The sequence below is a fragment of the Denticeps clupeoides genome, chromosome 5 (assembly GCF_900700375.1).
Source record: "Denticeps clupeoides chromosome 5, fDenClu1.1, whole genome shotgun sequence".
Classification (NCBI taxonomy): Eukaryota; Metazoa; Chordata; class Actinopteri; order Clupeiformes; family Denticipitidae; genus Denticeps; species Denticeps clupeoides.
The window spans coordinates 2,147,200-2,162,231 of NC_041711.1; the positions used below are offsets into that span (position 1 = coordinate 2,147,200).

General features: G+C 48.4%; 2 protein-coding genes across 3 annotated transcripts; one reads left to right on the forward strand and one right to left on the reverse strand.

Moving 5' to 3' along the window:
• Positions 1 to 3,379: 3,379 nt before the first annotated feature.
• Positions 3,380 to 6,612, reverse strand: alg2 (ALG2 alpha-1,3/1,6-mannosyltransferase). Of its 2 annotated transcripts, XM_028981343.1 has the most exons (3): positions 6,523 to 6,612; positions 5,614 to 5,921; positions 3,380 to 4,515 (listed from the first exon to the last, which is right to left on the reverse strand). In XM_028981343.1, exons 2-3 carry the CDS (start codon positions 5,914 to 5,916, stop codon positions 3,613 to 3,615), a joined length of 1,206 nt encoding a protein of 401 aa, XP_028837176.1. In that variant the 5' UTR covers positions 5,917 to 5,921; positions 6,523 to 6,612; the 3' UTR covers positions 3,380 to 3,612. The 2 variants fall into 2 exon arrangements, with proteins under 2 accessions (XP_028837176.1, XP_028837175.1); XM_028981342.1 differs by lacking the exon at positions 6,523 to 6,612 and having other exon boundaries at positions 5,614 to 5,934.
• Positions 6,613 to 6,931: 319 nt separating this feature from the next.
• sec61b (SEC61 translocon subunit beta) lies at positions 6,932 to 10,445 on the forward strand. Its single transcript, XM_028981252.1, has 4 exons — positions 6,932 to 7,130; positions 7,745 to 7,842; positions 8,704 to 8,808; positions 10,207 to 10,445. The coding sequence occupies exons 1-4, from the start codon at positions 6,990 to 6,992 to the stop codon at positions 10,292 to 10,294; spliced, it is 432 nt and encodes a 143-aa protein (XP_028837085.1). The 5' UTR covers positions 6,932 to 6,989; the 3' UTR covers positions 10,295 to 10,445.
• The last annotated feature ends 4,587 nt before the right edge of the window (positions 10,446 to 15,032 follow it).

Here is a 15,032-nt window from a genome sequence, read left to right on the forward strand (position 1 = left end):
GTTGATGTTGAGTAAATCTCAACGTAAAAGAGGTACGAGGATAAAAATCCAGGCCAATCGGCTTCCTTCGCCGCGCACGTAATTTATCCTTTTACGGCGGCCATCATTGGCGCCGTTATGTGCCTGCAAGTGCGTTATTGATTGCTTTATTAAAAAGCCCCTGTGAGAGTGTTTTATGCTGTGCGTGTAAATCACGGCGCGCGATATGCTAATACATTGCCGTGTTTTATGGATGCAGTAAAAAAGCCGAAATCCATAATTTGCTAACGGCTAACGTGCAGGAAGCGGCGGCCTGAAGCGGGCCGGTGAATGCGAATGGAGATCGCAGAGGTGCAGCCGATCCGTCATCCCGGTAAAGAGGGCGTTCCCTCGCCCCGTCTTCAGGCCTGTGATGGATGGAGACACGGGTTCATATTTTAATGGCGTGTAAAGTATCGTCCAGAAACGAGGATCAGAGCGGCGCGGGGTGACTTTAGGGGTTAATGTGTTCTAGTCCTATTTAACAAAGTCACACTGAGCAACTACTATTTCATTATTTACAATATTATTATTATTATGAACGTTAGAGGGTACAGATTCCATCTCCCCGCCCTTTTTTCCTTCTTAACTTATCACTTTCACATATAAAAAGAGTAGTAGTTTTAATAAATGATACATGCATGGCACCATACCTGCTTTGTCACCTCTTTCTGAACATCTGGAACCCTTGAGAAATTTACATTTACATTTAATACATAAGGGCTGTGAGGTAGGATGGTGCTACTCCATGTTTGGCTTTGTAGGCCAGCATCAGTATTTTGGATCTGATGCGTGGAGCTACTGGGAGCCGGTGGAGGGAACGTAGCAGACGGGCGGTGTGGGAGAACTTGGGAAGGTGCTGCTGCATTTTGTATGAGTTGTAGAGGTCAGAGGGTACATAGAGGTAGACCAGCTAGAAGGGAGAAATGATGATCAGGCTGCGGTAGATGAATGTAAATCTGTCCATGGTTAGAGGTCAGTGGTACAGGAACGCAGGAAATTATAACAGCAGCCTTGCCAAACCGCCTCATTCGTAGCTTGCAGCTCTGGGGGTCAAAGGTCCCGGAATAAAAGTGACAGGGTGAAGGTGACCCAGGACAACGCGGATCAGCGTTGCGACGCGTGCTTTATGTTCGTCATTGTGTGATTAAAGCGCAATCGGCGCATGGGTTAAAAATACGTCTCCACCCCCCATATTTAATACCTGCGTGCTAATGAGCGGCTAACGCCAGCCCGCGACCTCAAACTGCCAACAAAACGGATGCGGTGGCACGCGGCGATGCGTCTGGCCGCCTCCTGTTACGGAATGAAAGGCCATTAAAATAAACGCCCCCGAGATCATTAATTAAAACGAGAGGGGCTGCACGTTATCGCCGGATTTCAGGACTCCTCCCGCCTTGAGGGCCCACCTCGCCAGGGAGAGGAGTCAGAGGCCGTGCACCTGCCTGTACGTACCTGCCTGTACGTACACACACACACACACACTTTTACACACTCAAATCCACACACCTTGGAACGCTGTGAAAAGCTGAAATGAATAAAGATCACAGTAACTTTTAAAAGGTCCCCGGTGGTCTATCGGTTAGGATTCGGCGCTTTCACCGCCACGGCCTGAGATTTGTGAGATTTTGTGGTGGCCTAGTGGTTAAGGAAGCGGCCGTAAGGTTGCTGGTTCGAATCCCGAAGTGCCAATGTGCCACTGAGCAAAGCACCGTCCCCACACACTGCTCCCCGGGCACCTGTCATGGTGCCCACTGCTCACCAAGGGTGATGGTTAAATGCAGAGGACACATTTCACTGTGTTCGCCGTGTGCTGTGCATCACAGTGACAATCACTTCACTTTCACGAACTCTGCAATTTCATTTAAAAAATGACACGTTAATCGCTGCAATTCACTTAACTTTAATGCAGCTGTGTTTTGTTCACTTGCAGTGCAGGGAGCACAGGAGCGGCAACCAATCGCAGCGCGTTATCAATGCGGGCGAAAAGACCGACGGATTCAAGTCAATTTAGAAACAGCTGCCGGTTGAACTGAAACCTTTGCTGGCGCTGGTTGTTACTGGAGCAGCTATTGATCCGCCTCAGGGGTCGTATCAAACAGAACTCATCGTATTTGGAGTGGGCCAGGGACCCCCCAACCAGGCAGCGAGCTGGAGCTCTCTACTGTTATCCCCAACACACCTCTGTTTTTACTCGCAGGTGGCACACACACACACACACACACACACACACACACACACACACACACACACACACACACAGACGAGGCTCAATTCCAACTTTTAATGAGAACACATTCGTCGTGCGTCACATCACATTTGCTGACAAACACCCCCGTTCCTCGCCACGGGACGACCGAAGTCAGGAATCCGAGCCTGTTAACCCCCCCCCAACATCCGCATCATTGTCCCCATCGACCCGGACCCGCCGACAGTCCGAATTCCCCCGCATCGATCCCGCGGTGCCGCACCTCTAATGGGCGAGCTCGGGCGGCCGGGTCGATGCGCGGGCGTCTTCGTTAGATGTGTCGCCGCCGCGTCACGGGAGGAGCGGGGCGGGGGGGCTCTTGTCCTTTCAGCTTCCGCCGGCCCGACTACACACTAATGGGGACGAATTCCAGCGGCTTCCTGGAGCTGACGAAGCCGCCGTCCTCACACACGTAATCACACTCAAAACCACAGAGAGAGAGAGAGATATAGAGCGAGAGTGTGTGTGAGTATATGAGTGAGAGTGTGTGTGTGAGATTGTGTGTGAATGAATGAGTGTGAGTGTGAGAGTGTGTGTGTGAATGAATGAGTGTGTGTGTGTGTGTGTGTGAATGAATGAATGTGAGAGTGTGAGTGTGTGTGAGAGTGTGTGTGTGTGTGTGTGTGTGAATGAATGAATGTGAGAGTGAGTGTGTGTGTGTGAATGAATGAATGAATGAATGTGAGAGTGTGTGTGTGTGTGTGTGTGTGTGAATGAATGAATGAATGAATGTGAGAGTGGGTGTGAGAATGTGTGAGTGTGTGTGTGAGTGAATGAGTGTGAGAGTGTGAGTGTGTGTGAGAGTGTGTGTGTGAATGAATGAATGAATGTGAGAGTGTGAGTGGGTGTGAGTGTGTGTGTGTGTGTGAGAATGAATGAATATGAGAGTGTGAGTGGGTGTGAGTGTGTGTGAGAATGAATGAATGTGAGAGTGGGTGTGAGAATGTGTGAGTGAATGAGTGTGAGAGTGTGTGTGTGAATGAATGAATGAATGTGAGAGTGTGAGTGGGTGTGAGTGTGTGTGTGTGTGTGTGAGAATGAATGAATATGAGAGTGTGAGTGGGTGTGAGTGTGTGTGAGAATGAATGAATGTGAGAGTGTGAGTGGGTGTGAGTGTGTTGTGTGTGTGTGTGAGAATGAATGAATGTGAGAGTGTGAGTGGGTGTGAGAGTGTGTGTGTAACTGAAAAGCTTTTCAGAGCTTAAAAAAAGAGAAATTGACAAATAGAAATTTGCATATTTCAGAATGGCCGCCACTCCAGAGCTGCCAGATCCCGATTCCCAGCCATCATTCGGTAGGAGGTCCTGTCCGGTCTCGTCCCAGAAGCCTCGGCGGTTGCCGTGGCGTCACCGGGTCAGGCTGCTGATGTGCCCGTGCAGCTGCTCGCTGAAAGCCTTCTGGGAGAAGAGCTTTAGGACCCTGCGGCGGCCCGCCTCCCCCATCTCCGGCCCGAGGCGCGGCTGGCGGGCGAGGCGCTCCATGGCCTCGGCGAAGCTGTCGGGGGTGGGGGGGCACAGGAAGCCGGTCTCTCCGTGGGCGACGGACTCCAGCGGGCCCCCGGAGTCGGCGGCGATGACCGGGCAGCGGCAGTACATGGCCTCGACGGGGACGATGCCGAAGTGCTCGTTGGCGGGCGTGTAGAGGACGCAGGTGGCGCGCCGCAGCAGCCGCGCCTTCTGCGCGTCCGAGAAGGAGCGGACGAAGGTGACGCGCTCCTTGAGGCGGAGGGAGCGCGCCAGGTCCCGCAGCTCGCCGTGGTGCTGCACGTTCTCCGGCACGCGCGAGTCGTAGCCGCCCGCCATCACCAGGTGCACGCCCTCCCACAGGGCGGCGGCGCCCAGGCGCTCGCGCAGCCGGGCCAGCGCGTGCAGCGCCAACGGGAGGTCCTTCTTCCGCTCGAAGCGGTTGATGGACAGGAACACCACGCTCCGCCCCTCGGGGACCACGTCGTCCGGGCTGCCGCCGACCGGCTCGTCAAAAGAGGCGGGGTTGAGGGACGGGTACAGGACGTCAATGTGCACCCGCGCCAGGCGCGGGAAGGTCTGGCGGAAGACGCCGGCGGTGAAGTGGCTGTTGACCAGGACGCGGTCGGCCTGACCGGTGGTCACCTCCTCCAGGAAGTCCAGAGGCGCCCGGTACCAACGTTTCAGCAGCGAGCGGCGCGCCGCCAGCAGCTGGTCGGGGAAGTGGCAGTAAAACAGGACCTTCTTCCTCCGCCCGAGGCGGAGCACCGGAATACAGGCGGACACCTGGCGGGCAGAAAGGGGTGGAGTCTTTACATTTATACAGCATTTACCAGACACGCCTATCCAGAGCGACTTGCAGGGACAGTCCCCCCCTGGAGACACTCAGGGTTAAGTGTCCTGCTCAGGGACACAGTGGTAGTGAGTGGGGTTTGAACCCGGGTCTCCTGGTTCGTAGGCGAGTTTGTTACCCACTAGCCTCATTAGGTCTGATTTCTAACAAATAGTGCGAAAATTCCGCCGCCTTACGAACATCAGTGTCCCATAACCAGGGACTATGAACGGAACATTTCTGCTGTTTACCGTAGAATTAAACCAGCAAATCGCAGCTACGTGCCTCCCGTCCGCACAATGATGTGTCGGCGTGGCGGATCCCTTCACCGAAATGTTGTTCAATGAGCGGATCCAGTTCTAGAACCCCAACCGCCATCACCGTGGTTTAAATACTGGGCCCTCACACGTTTTCACGAAAGAATTTCCCAGACTTTTCCATTAATCTAAGGCAAAGTTTCACGACTGTACATGCTCGGAAACGTCTATGCAAATTTGAAAAATATCAAAGAGAGTCAAATTTACCAAAATGTTGTATAACTAAACTCATGACGACCCAAGCCAAACGAACAAATCATGTTCCAGCGTAGACCATCAGCGGTACTTTACACGCGGCTGCGGAGGTGCTGGAATACGGTACGTAAAGCCAGCAAAGACCCTGCAGACCCTGCGCTGGTTTTAAACGTTGCGGTTGTAGACGTACAAAAAGTCTTACGAGAACTATTAACGGCATTTTACGTTCACGCGTCAGTCAGATTTCAATGACATTTCCAGAACTTTAGATGTTTATTTTGTATTCCAAAACTTTTCAGGTCTGGAATGTTCTCGTTTCAACTTCCATGACTTTTTCAGGTTTTTATATATAAGGTCCGGAATGTTCTCGTTTCAACTTCCATGACTTTTTCAGGTTTTTATATATAAGGTCCGGAATGTTCTCGTTTCAACTTCCATGACTTTTTCAGGGTTTTATATATAAGGTCCGGAATGTTCTCGTTTCAACTTCCATGACTTTTCCAGAATACTACAGATCCTATAGTGGGTGTGAAGGGTCACCTGGTCACAGAAGACGACATCGAACTCCTCCCCACTGAGGAACACCAGATAAAACGCCACATACATCATGCGCAGGTAGGCACAGACAGCGTGGAAGTAGCCGCAGACGCTCCGGGGCAACCAGTCCCCGGCAGACACCACCCGGAGCTCCAGCGTTTCCGAGAAGCAGTGGCCGGGGTCGTAGTGCGCGGTCCAGATCTGCACGTCACAGCCGCTGGAGCGCAACGCCACGGCGGCGTCCACCACCAGGCGCTCCGCCCCACCGATGCCCAGGTCTGGGTGCAGAAATGCCACCCGCACCATCCTGCCTGCCACACACATGAAAGTGAAGTGATTGTCATTGTGATACACTGGTGTGCTGCGCAGTGCACATGGTGAAACGTGTCCTCTGCATTTAACCATCACCCTTGGTGAGCAGTAGGCAGCCATGACAGCAACCTTCTGATTATGGGGCCACTTCCTTAACCGCTAGGCCACCACTGCCGTCATACATACAGCAACAGGTACAAGCTCGTGTTTATTTTCTGTCTGTAGTTTGAAAAATTGTCTTAGAAACAACTGATTGCAAAATGTTTCTTTGAGGATAAAACATCAAATGAACATTTGTCAAATAAACTTCAAACAGTGTATTCAATTTTACAACAGTATGAAGAAATACACTAGAATGTATTATCTGTGCATTTTCGTACGTTTCGTATGAATGTACGTAGTCACGCAAGCACAGCATTACCATCTCTATACGTCGCTACCCATGAGTCCAACTGTGGTCCAAACTGACCACTAAATATACATGAACCGCATTAGCGAATTAGCCGAGCTTTTAAACGACTCGAAAGCCGTTTATTGTACAGGCAGAAGCCGTTTTAGTTACATTAAGCGTGTATAAACCCACCTACATATTACACGTACCTGAGAGATGTCGCGCTCCGACTCCACCACCTGCACAGCTGAGCGGTCCCAGCAACTGCTACCAGACCGGCAGGAGCCATGATGGCTCTGATGACGTCGTGAACTCTGCAGGGAAGAGATCCGCTTATGAGCCAAAATGGCTGCCTTTCAGAACGCTATTTGGTCCGCGACGGAACTGAAGAAATGTCGCTTTCATTCTGATCTGAGATCAGTGACTCTGATTCTCCGGTGATAGCCTGGACCACTTAAGGAAGACGAGAGCTGATCCTAAATCAGGACCACGAGGCGCCGCCTGTGGGACACGTCATCAGATTCTGCGTCTGTTTCGTTCATAAAATAAAAGCAAAAACAAACAGGTAAAAAAAAAATGAATCATCGCCTCTAAAGACTCGATGTTTTGTCACATTCACCCAGAGGAACCAATGTCTAGGCACAGCTGTCGTAATCCAATTTGAATCAGGCAGTACATGGTCGACTGTAGGGGGGGGTCCCTCGTTGAGTTGTCGTGGCTTTTGGAGAATCGTCATCATCAGAGTCCCTCGTTTAGCCACGGTGAGGAAACAGAGGCTCATTCACGCTCAAAACAGGCCTTCGGATCGCTCAAAATGGTGAGGAGTTTGTTTTCGTGTCTAAATGTTTTATTTTGTACGGTTAATTTCCCCGTGTTCTCTGCTTTTGACCCATTTAACGCGGTCTGTGATACGCCAAGGGGGGCAGTTATTAGCTTCGGCTAGTTGTAAAGTTTGCTTGAGTGAATTAGTTAAAAAAAAAAAAAAAAGGCGAGATATTCTGCACCGTTTGGCTTGCGGGGTGTGAGCCGATTCGCAGCTTCTCGGGCTCCAGGCTGCGGCGGATGACGTGGCTCTTGTCGGCGCCCACAAGTGCAGAACCCAGAGCTTCCATTTACCTGCTTTTCTGCTTGTTATCATGCTTTTAAAAAATTAACTTGTGTTTGGAAGCAGTTGCGGTTAGTTTTTTTTTTTTTATAATTCGACCAAACACATGCAAGTGGAGATCACAATTAGATGAATGGGTTGTAGTATCCTAGAGGGTAACACACTCGCCTATGAAGCAGAAGACCCAGGTTGTAATGTATAGAAGTGTGTGTTTTGAGGACAACATTAATGAATAATGTCACCCAAACAAGACCAAGGAAACGTGTGCGATTGTGACTGATTCTTTCTCTCTCTCTCTCTCTCTCTCTCTCTCTCTCTCTCGACAGCCCGGACCCGCTGCGAGTGCAACCAATGTCGGCGCTTCCAGCCGCTCACCCAGCAAAACAGTCGCACCCCGCACAGCTGGTTCTACAGTCAGACAGAGGTACCACACTCACTCACACACACACACACACACCGCACAAGCAGTTTCATTATTCAGAATCAGAAACCCAATCAGTTTCCTGATCGCATCAGAGGTGTATTGATCTACTCGATCAATACATCACTCACATGTAGACTTACACACGCGGCCTCCGCCAGGAGGCCCGTGCTCCTCACATCTCCGCAGGGCTGAGCACCCTACTGTTCACCCAGATTTGTGATAAATGTGAAAATCTGTTCTGTTCAGAGCGTTAATAGTGAGCGGTAGGTTTAAAAATGTGCCGTGTAGGATATCTGACCGGTCTGGTCCCAGCCTGGCAGACATTATTAATATTAATAAACACTTCTTTTAAAATCACACTGCACACAGGCACCAGATATAGAGCGTTGATCGCCACCTTCATGTTCATTTACATTTACGGTATTTACCAGACTCCCTTATCCAGAGCGACTTATAATCAGTAGTAACAGGGACAGTCCCCCCCCCGGAGACACTCAGGGTTAAGTGTCTTGCTCAGGGACACAATGGTAGTAAGTGGGATTTGAACCTGGGTCTTCTGGTTCATAGGCGAGTGTGTTACCCGCTAGGCTACTACCAGCCTATGTTCATCAATCCTGCTATTCACTATTTTTTATATATATATATATATATATATATATATATATATATATATATATATATATATACACACACACACACACACTGAACCAATCGTTATATCCCAAACGTTATTTTGCTGAAACGAGTCGACAAACACATTTCATAACTCCAGTGGACATATGGCAAAGTCTACTGAAACATGGTCATGAATCCTGCTGTTTCTGAAGAAGAGGTGTGTGTGTGTGGTGTGTGTGTGTGTAGGAAAGCCACAAGCAGCGGCACCCGCAGTGGCGGCCGAGCCACAGCGTCGACGGGCACAGGGGGCATGTGGCGCTTCTACACCGAGGACTCGCCAGGGCTGAAAGTGTGAGTAGACGTCACAATAACGATATAAAACGCTGCTGCTGGCGAGGTTACGGAGCCAGTAAAAGCAGGAAGGCCCGGTCGTGAAACACACAAAAGGCTGACAAACTTGTTTACCGTCAAGCTATATACAACTGACCAAAGAGACATTCACTACAATTAAGCACACACCGGTGGAGGCACACGGCCCCACGACACCGGGACGTAACAGTCACGGCCTCAAATACGCACGGCCATGCACAGCTGATGGTTTATGAGGATAAGCCTGAAAACCCGACATCTAAACCTGTGTGTGTGTGTGTTCCGGGTCGGTGTCAGTCAAGATGTATTGACTCCTTGAATTCTTTTGGTGTTGTGATGGTGTGTCCAGAGGTAGCGAGAGGGTGTGTGTGTTTAATTAAAGTTCTGCACTGAAAGGTCACATCAATTAAAGCCTGGGGGTGGGCCTTCAGTCAGCATGGTTACACCGCTGCCTAGTGACCCAGGAGATGGTGCGTCGAGTCCTAATAAAGCCCCTCGTTATCTGAACTCTCGTTAGCCGCCCCCCTCCAACCGTGATCTTAATCCATGGTCATGTGACTGGGACAGGGCTCTGTGATTGGTCTGTAGGGTCAGGAATGTAATCGAATCGAGCTGTCCGTCACAGAGAGACATCGAGCTTCTGTCTGTATCGAGTCTTTAAAGGTCCCCTATTATGAATAATTTTTTTTTGCTTTTATGTCGGTCTTGTCGCTCCCCTAATACTGTACCTGAAGTCTCTTTCCTAAATCCAGCCGTGGTGCAGAATTACAGCCACTTCGATCCAGTCTCACGATGAGATTTCCCAGGACGCGCCGTTTAAATGCAGGCATTGGCGGAATGGCGTCATCAACACCATTCACCAACCACAATGTTTTTCCAGAATAAATCAAACGAGCCCCCTGGTTCTTCACTCTCGCTAAAACAAAAAAATAATAATAATAATAATTTGTGCTCATTTTTACATCCAGTCACCGAGCAACTGCAGTGCTTTGCATGTTTGGAAGCCATGACGGTTGGTGGAGACCATGTTTTAGGGGAGGGGTGGGAAATGAGAAACGGGAGGTAACGTTTCCCCTTATTGGGTAACGTTTCTCTTAAAAAAAAAAAAAAAAAAAATTAAATGAATTAATATCCACTTTATTCTTGTTGCTGGTTACAAGGTCACATGACCAGCTACTGCTGAATGAATTTGCATCATGGAAGATAATGCTGCTGTACTGAACCCTGTTTGCTTGTTACTCACCACGTTTTATAGGTTTTATTTAAAATTATGAAACTGTGCGGAGCTGCTGATGAGAGAACTGCCCTCCACCAGGGGGCGGCGGCGCCTCATTGGTCCATTTCTCAGATTCTATGTCTTTTTTTCTCCCCTGTCCTCAGTGGTCCGGTTCCTGTATTGGTCATGAGTCTCCTGTTCATCGCATCAGTCTTCATGCTGCACATCTGGGGGAAGTACACGCGCTCCTGAACCGCCTCCCCTGACCCCTGACCCCGACCGCCCTCAGTCTCTTGTACCAAGTGCTGGACCAAACACCTGACCACCACCAACCTTGCGCTGCGGTCATAACCCCACCCCCCGATTAGAGCCTTCACCTTATTGGCTGTGACGCTGCCATCACCAGTTCACTTTTTTTTTTTTTTTTTTTAATGATCATTCATGTTTTTTTTGGTCTACATGGTTTGTTGTAAAGAAAATAAATTTCTTCTGTTCCAACTTCGCTCTGATCCTGTGCTGAGCCTCTTATTGCCTCGGTGCATCGTTTGCATATAATTTACCCACACGATGTCAGGCCACAGGTATGCAGAACTGATTAATGCAGCCACCTATAGGAGGTGCTGAAGACTGCAGTTCAGTGTCTCAGTGTCAAATGGACGTGATTGTCATTGTGAGACACTGCAGCACAGCACACGGTGAAATTGATCTTAATGGAAAATATCACTGATGTAACACAGCTCTGGAGTGTATGATCGTGACAATCATTTACACACACACACCCACACAGAGTGACTAGATTCTTTTGTAATGCATGAACGGTTTGAGGCCCAGCTAATGGTGAACGATTCCTTTTGAAGTAGAAAGACACGCGCGCACACACGCTTTCTGTCTCTTTAAGGTGGTTTTCTGGTTGAAGCTCTCGCTGTGGTTCTTCAACATTACAGAACCGTCGTATTTGTCTTTCTGTTCTCGCTCGAGTGGCGGGACAGTCCCCAGCCGAGCGAAAACACACACACAGGGTGAAAGTGAAAGGTTAAATATTCATTTTCTGTGTCTTGTTGATGAAGGATGTTTCATTAGAGCCAGAAAGAACAAAAAAAAAATGCAGAAAAGTATACATGGAGAAGCCGTGTGTGAAATCCCCTCGTCTTGTTGACAGGCCGAGTGATTGACAGGTGGATTTGGGACGGCTCTCACCACCGGGACACTTCAGGTTGCCCTGGGTGGGGGTCCCACCTCTTTTTATCAGCCACGGAAGAATACTGTATTAACACAGGTGCACCATCCTGTCTCATTTCCCGTATCTTCTGCATTATAACAATAAGTGCACGTTCACCTGAGCCGCCTGTGTTTAGGCCGGGGTGCACGGTTCTGACCCGACGTCCTCCTGGTGGCCCGGTACAGAACCTGGACGGCGTAATAAAAGCGGCGACAGGGAGACTCCTGCAAACAGATAAATAAATTTAATTTGCAAAGCAGCGCAGGACAAGAATGAAGTCCAGCAAAGGGCCAAGTGTTACACAAAGAAGTTACATAAAAAACACACATATTTGGACTGGACGTGTGTGTGTGTGTGTGTGTGAGGGAAAAGTTCTCTGTATTAATGGATCATGTGGTTGATAAAGCGTGGAGACGCTCACTATCGACCAACAGTCTTTTGGGACTCTCTCTCCCTCTCACACACACACACACACACACACGGCAATAAAAAAAAACCCTCCTATCTCTCTGGTTTGGATTATGTGAAGCGTGTGACTGGCCCAGAATGCAGGCCACTGTGTCTATGTATGTGTGTGAGTGAGGCCTGTGCTGGAATGTGGCACGTAGTGCGTGACGTTTCGGGCACGAGGAGACCCCACGGGGTGGATCAGGCTGGCGTGTGTGTGTGTGTGTGTGTGTGTGTAAGGAGGTACCACTCAGGTTTCAGTCTTGTGCTTTCTAATATTAAAACTGTACCCTGCCAACCAGGACATGGTCTGTGTGTGTATGATGCTCCGGTTATTTATAGGGGACGTATTTTCCACTCTATGGACAGTTTGAGGGGTTTTACTGCTGGTGATATGTCCTGAATGAATGAGAGACAGTGTGTGTGTGTGTGTGTGTGTGTGTGTGTGTGTGTGTTCTCTCTGATATTCTGCAGTCTTCATAATGCCTTTACATAAATAATGCAACATGATTTTCCCCCTAATAAGACCCACAAGTCAACATAAAAGTTCTGTGTTGTGTCTACTTTTATTAATTATTTAGTTATTACTTTCAGTTATTATGGTTTAGTTGCCTTTCCACCAAACAGACACAGATGAATGATTGATGTGGCTGAAAAATGCAGACTGGCACGTTTTTCACACAAAAATGAGCTGTAATGAAGAATTTAACAGCCACCTAGAGGACTGTGTGTGTGTGTGTGAGGATGTATAATTGAAATGTTGGGAGAATTAGTGTTGCCGTGGGGGTTATTACATATTAATAAATCCTTTGTTTTGTGTCATTCTGTGATTTTTCTTCTCCAAAGAGTGGAGCACATTAACACGCACATAAGGAATGCATTCAGAGTGTAAACTTATTTCCCGAATACGTAGTGGTCAAGATCTGTGTGTCTCTCGGGCAGTTTGATGGCCAACATCACACAGCAATAAGATTGTGTTTCGCGTGTGGTGGGCGTGTCTTGGGTCTCAGCAGTACCGTCGTTGAGTCGTGGTCCAGTAGAGTTCTGCTCCGTGATTGGTTCTGATGTTTCAACAGTTGATATTCTACGCAGAACCATGCAGAACTATTCAGAAGCACTTTTAACAGCTGTCTGTGTGTCTGTGTGTGTGTGTGTGTGTGTGTGTGTGTATTCACTGTGGACTATTGCTGTGTTACATAAGAGCACCAGTTCTCATGCTTGCCCATAATGCATCAGCAGAGCTGTGGCAACACTGACACACGTGATGATGTCATCCCCAGGCGTCCGTCCCTAAGTGACATCATCAAAGCGCTGCCGCTGTCGAACTACAGACGACACCGGACCTCAGCGGGGACCACAGATACGTCGCTTAGTGTGGGTGTGTGTGTTTGGACGTCTGAATGACGATGTCATAGTTGTACTGGTCAGTAAGCCCCACCCCTAACAGCTGGACTTAATTCCCATAGGAGGACACATACACACACACACATTCATTCACTCACTGAAATGGAAGCCTTCCATTTTAAAGTTTTACACACACACACACACACACTCATTCAAATACTTGTTCACACACACTGTTAAACAGAAGACACATACACATGGTCCTGTCTCTCTAACGACAGTATCTGTGTGTAGACAGGGATATTACAGAGGTTGGTCAGCGTGAGAGTAAAATTGTGTAACAGTGTGTGTGTGTGTGTGTGCGTGTGTGTGTGAGAGAGAGAGAGAGAGTGTGTGTGTGTGTGTGTGTGTATGTAATAGTAGAGGGTGTGCTGGTGACACCAACAGCACCTGCAAATAGAGCCAGGACCTCTAAAAATAACCAGGGAACTAAATGATCACCTTACACTCACACTGTGCCTATTAACATGGTACACACACACACACACACACACACACACATTTTAGGTTCCTGAAGTTCAGTTTAGGGGTAGGGTTAGGTTCACTATTCTGCATGTAGAGGTACCTACACATGTTTGACATGGTAGATCCTCACCAAGCTTTAACACTGTTTGAGTGTGTGTGTGGTTCTGGGTGTGTAAATGTTTATTGTGGCAAAACAGAAACTTTAACCCTAATCCTGTATCTCTGATAAAAAAAAAGCCCTTTCCTGTTACCTCATACGTTTTATTGGTGCCACGCACACACTTCTGTGACATCAAACTGACATCAGATCAGTGGACACAGCGTCTTATGGGTCACAACTGGCATCATTGTGGCCTGGGACATTCCACATTTTTCCTTTTCTTATTCACACACACAGACACACATTCTGACGTAACAGTCCTGGTGCAGTTCCCGCGGTTAGGCTCCCACGGGCCTGAGTCGACTCTTTGTCTCAATAGAGATGTTAAAAATAAAAGTAGGCTGTGCACACACACACACAGACAGGGGTTTTTAACCCCTTCATGCCATGCACGCCTATAAAACCTGCCTTCTGCAAAGCATAGAACGTAAAACCCTGTCTTGTGTATGACTCTGGCATGGCCGTCAAAATGCTCTTTTCCACCTTCTGAACATTTTCTACCTCTGCTCCTCACGGCCTCTGCAGGACTCTGGAATTCATGGTGATGCTCTCAAAACCTCTGGCCAAGGAGATATTTCAGCGTTCATTTCTCCAGGTTCTTCTATATTGAACACAACCTCAGTCGTGCTCTCATAACCTCTACAGGTTCCTCAGGTTCTTCTTTACTGAAGACGGGCGGCCATGGTGTGCTGGTCCATCGGTTTTCACTCTGCTGTTCTGTCAGCTTCCTGTCTTCCATGTGCGGCTCCTGTCTTGTTGCAATTAGAAAAAAACACTGCGATTGTCATGCCGATTGTTATTTGGGTGTGTGTTCTTGTCTGGTTGCAGGGAATCAGTTTGAGGTCAGAGTTCAGTTCAGGTCTCACCTGATACCTGAGCAGCGTCACGCATTTTCATACGCGAGTCTTATCACTAATTCATCAACGTTTTATTAATACTTTATACAACAATTTCACTTGGTCTAGTGGTGGAGCCACACACCTGCACACACACGGACACACACAGAAGCATCAGCTACTTGTATAAAACAGTGTCATGGAAATATATCTAGTTATTACACACACACACACACACACACACACACACTCGGGTTACAGATGAAGTGCCGGTTTTAGTCTGCAGCTATATAATCCAGCCAGAACTCACACACATCTCACACACATAAATATATATACAGACTCACATTTATATGTATCTGAAACACACTTTATGTACTGTATGAGCCTGTATTCAGACACACACACACACACACATCACAAACCTCACACAGTAACACACAGCCTGACTAATCAACA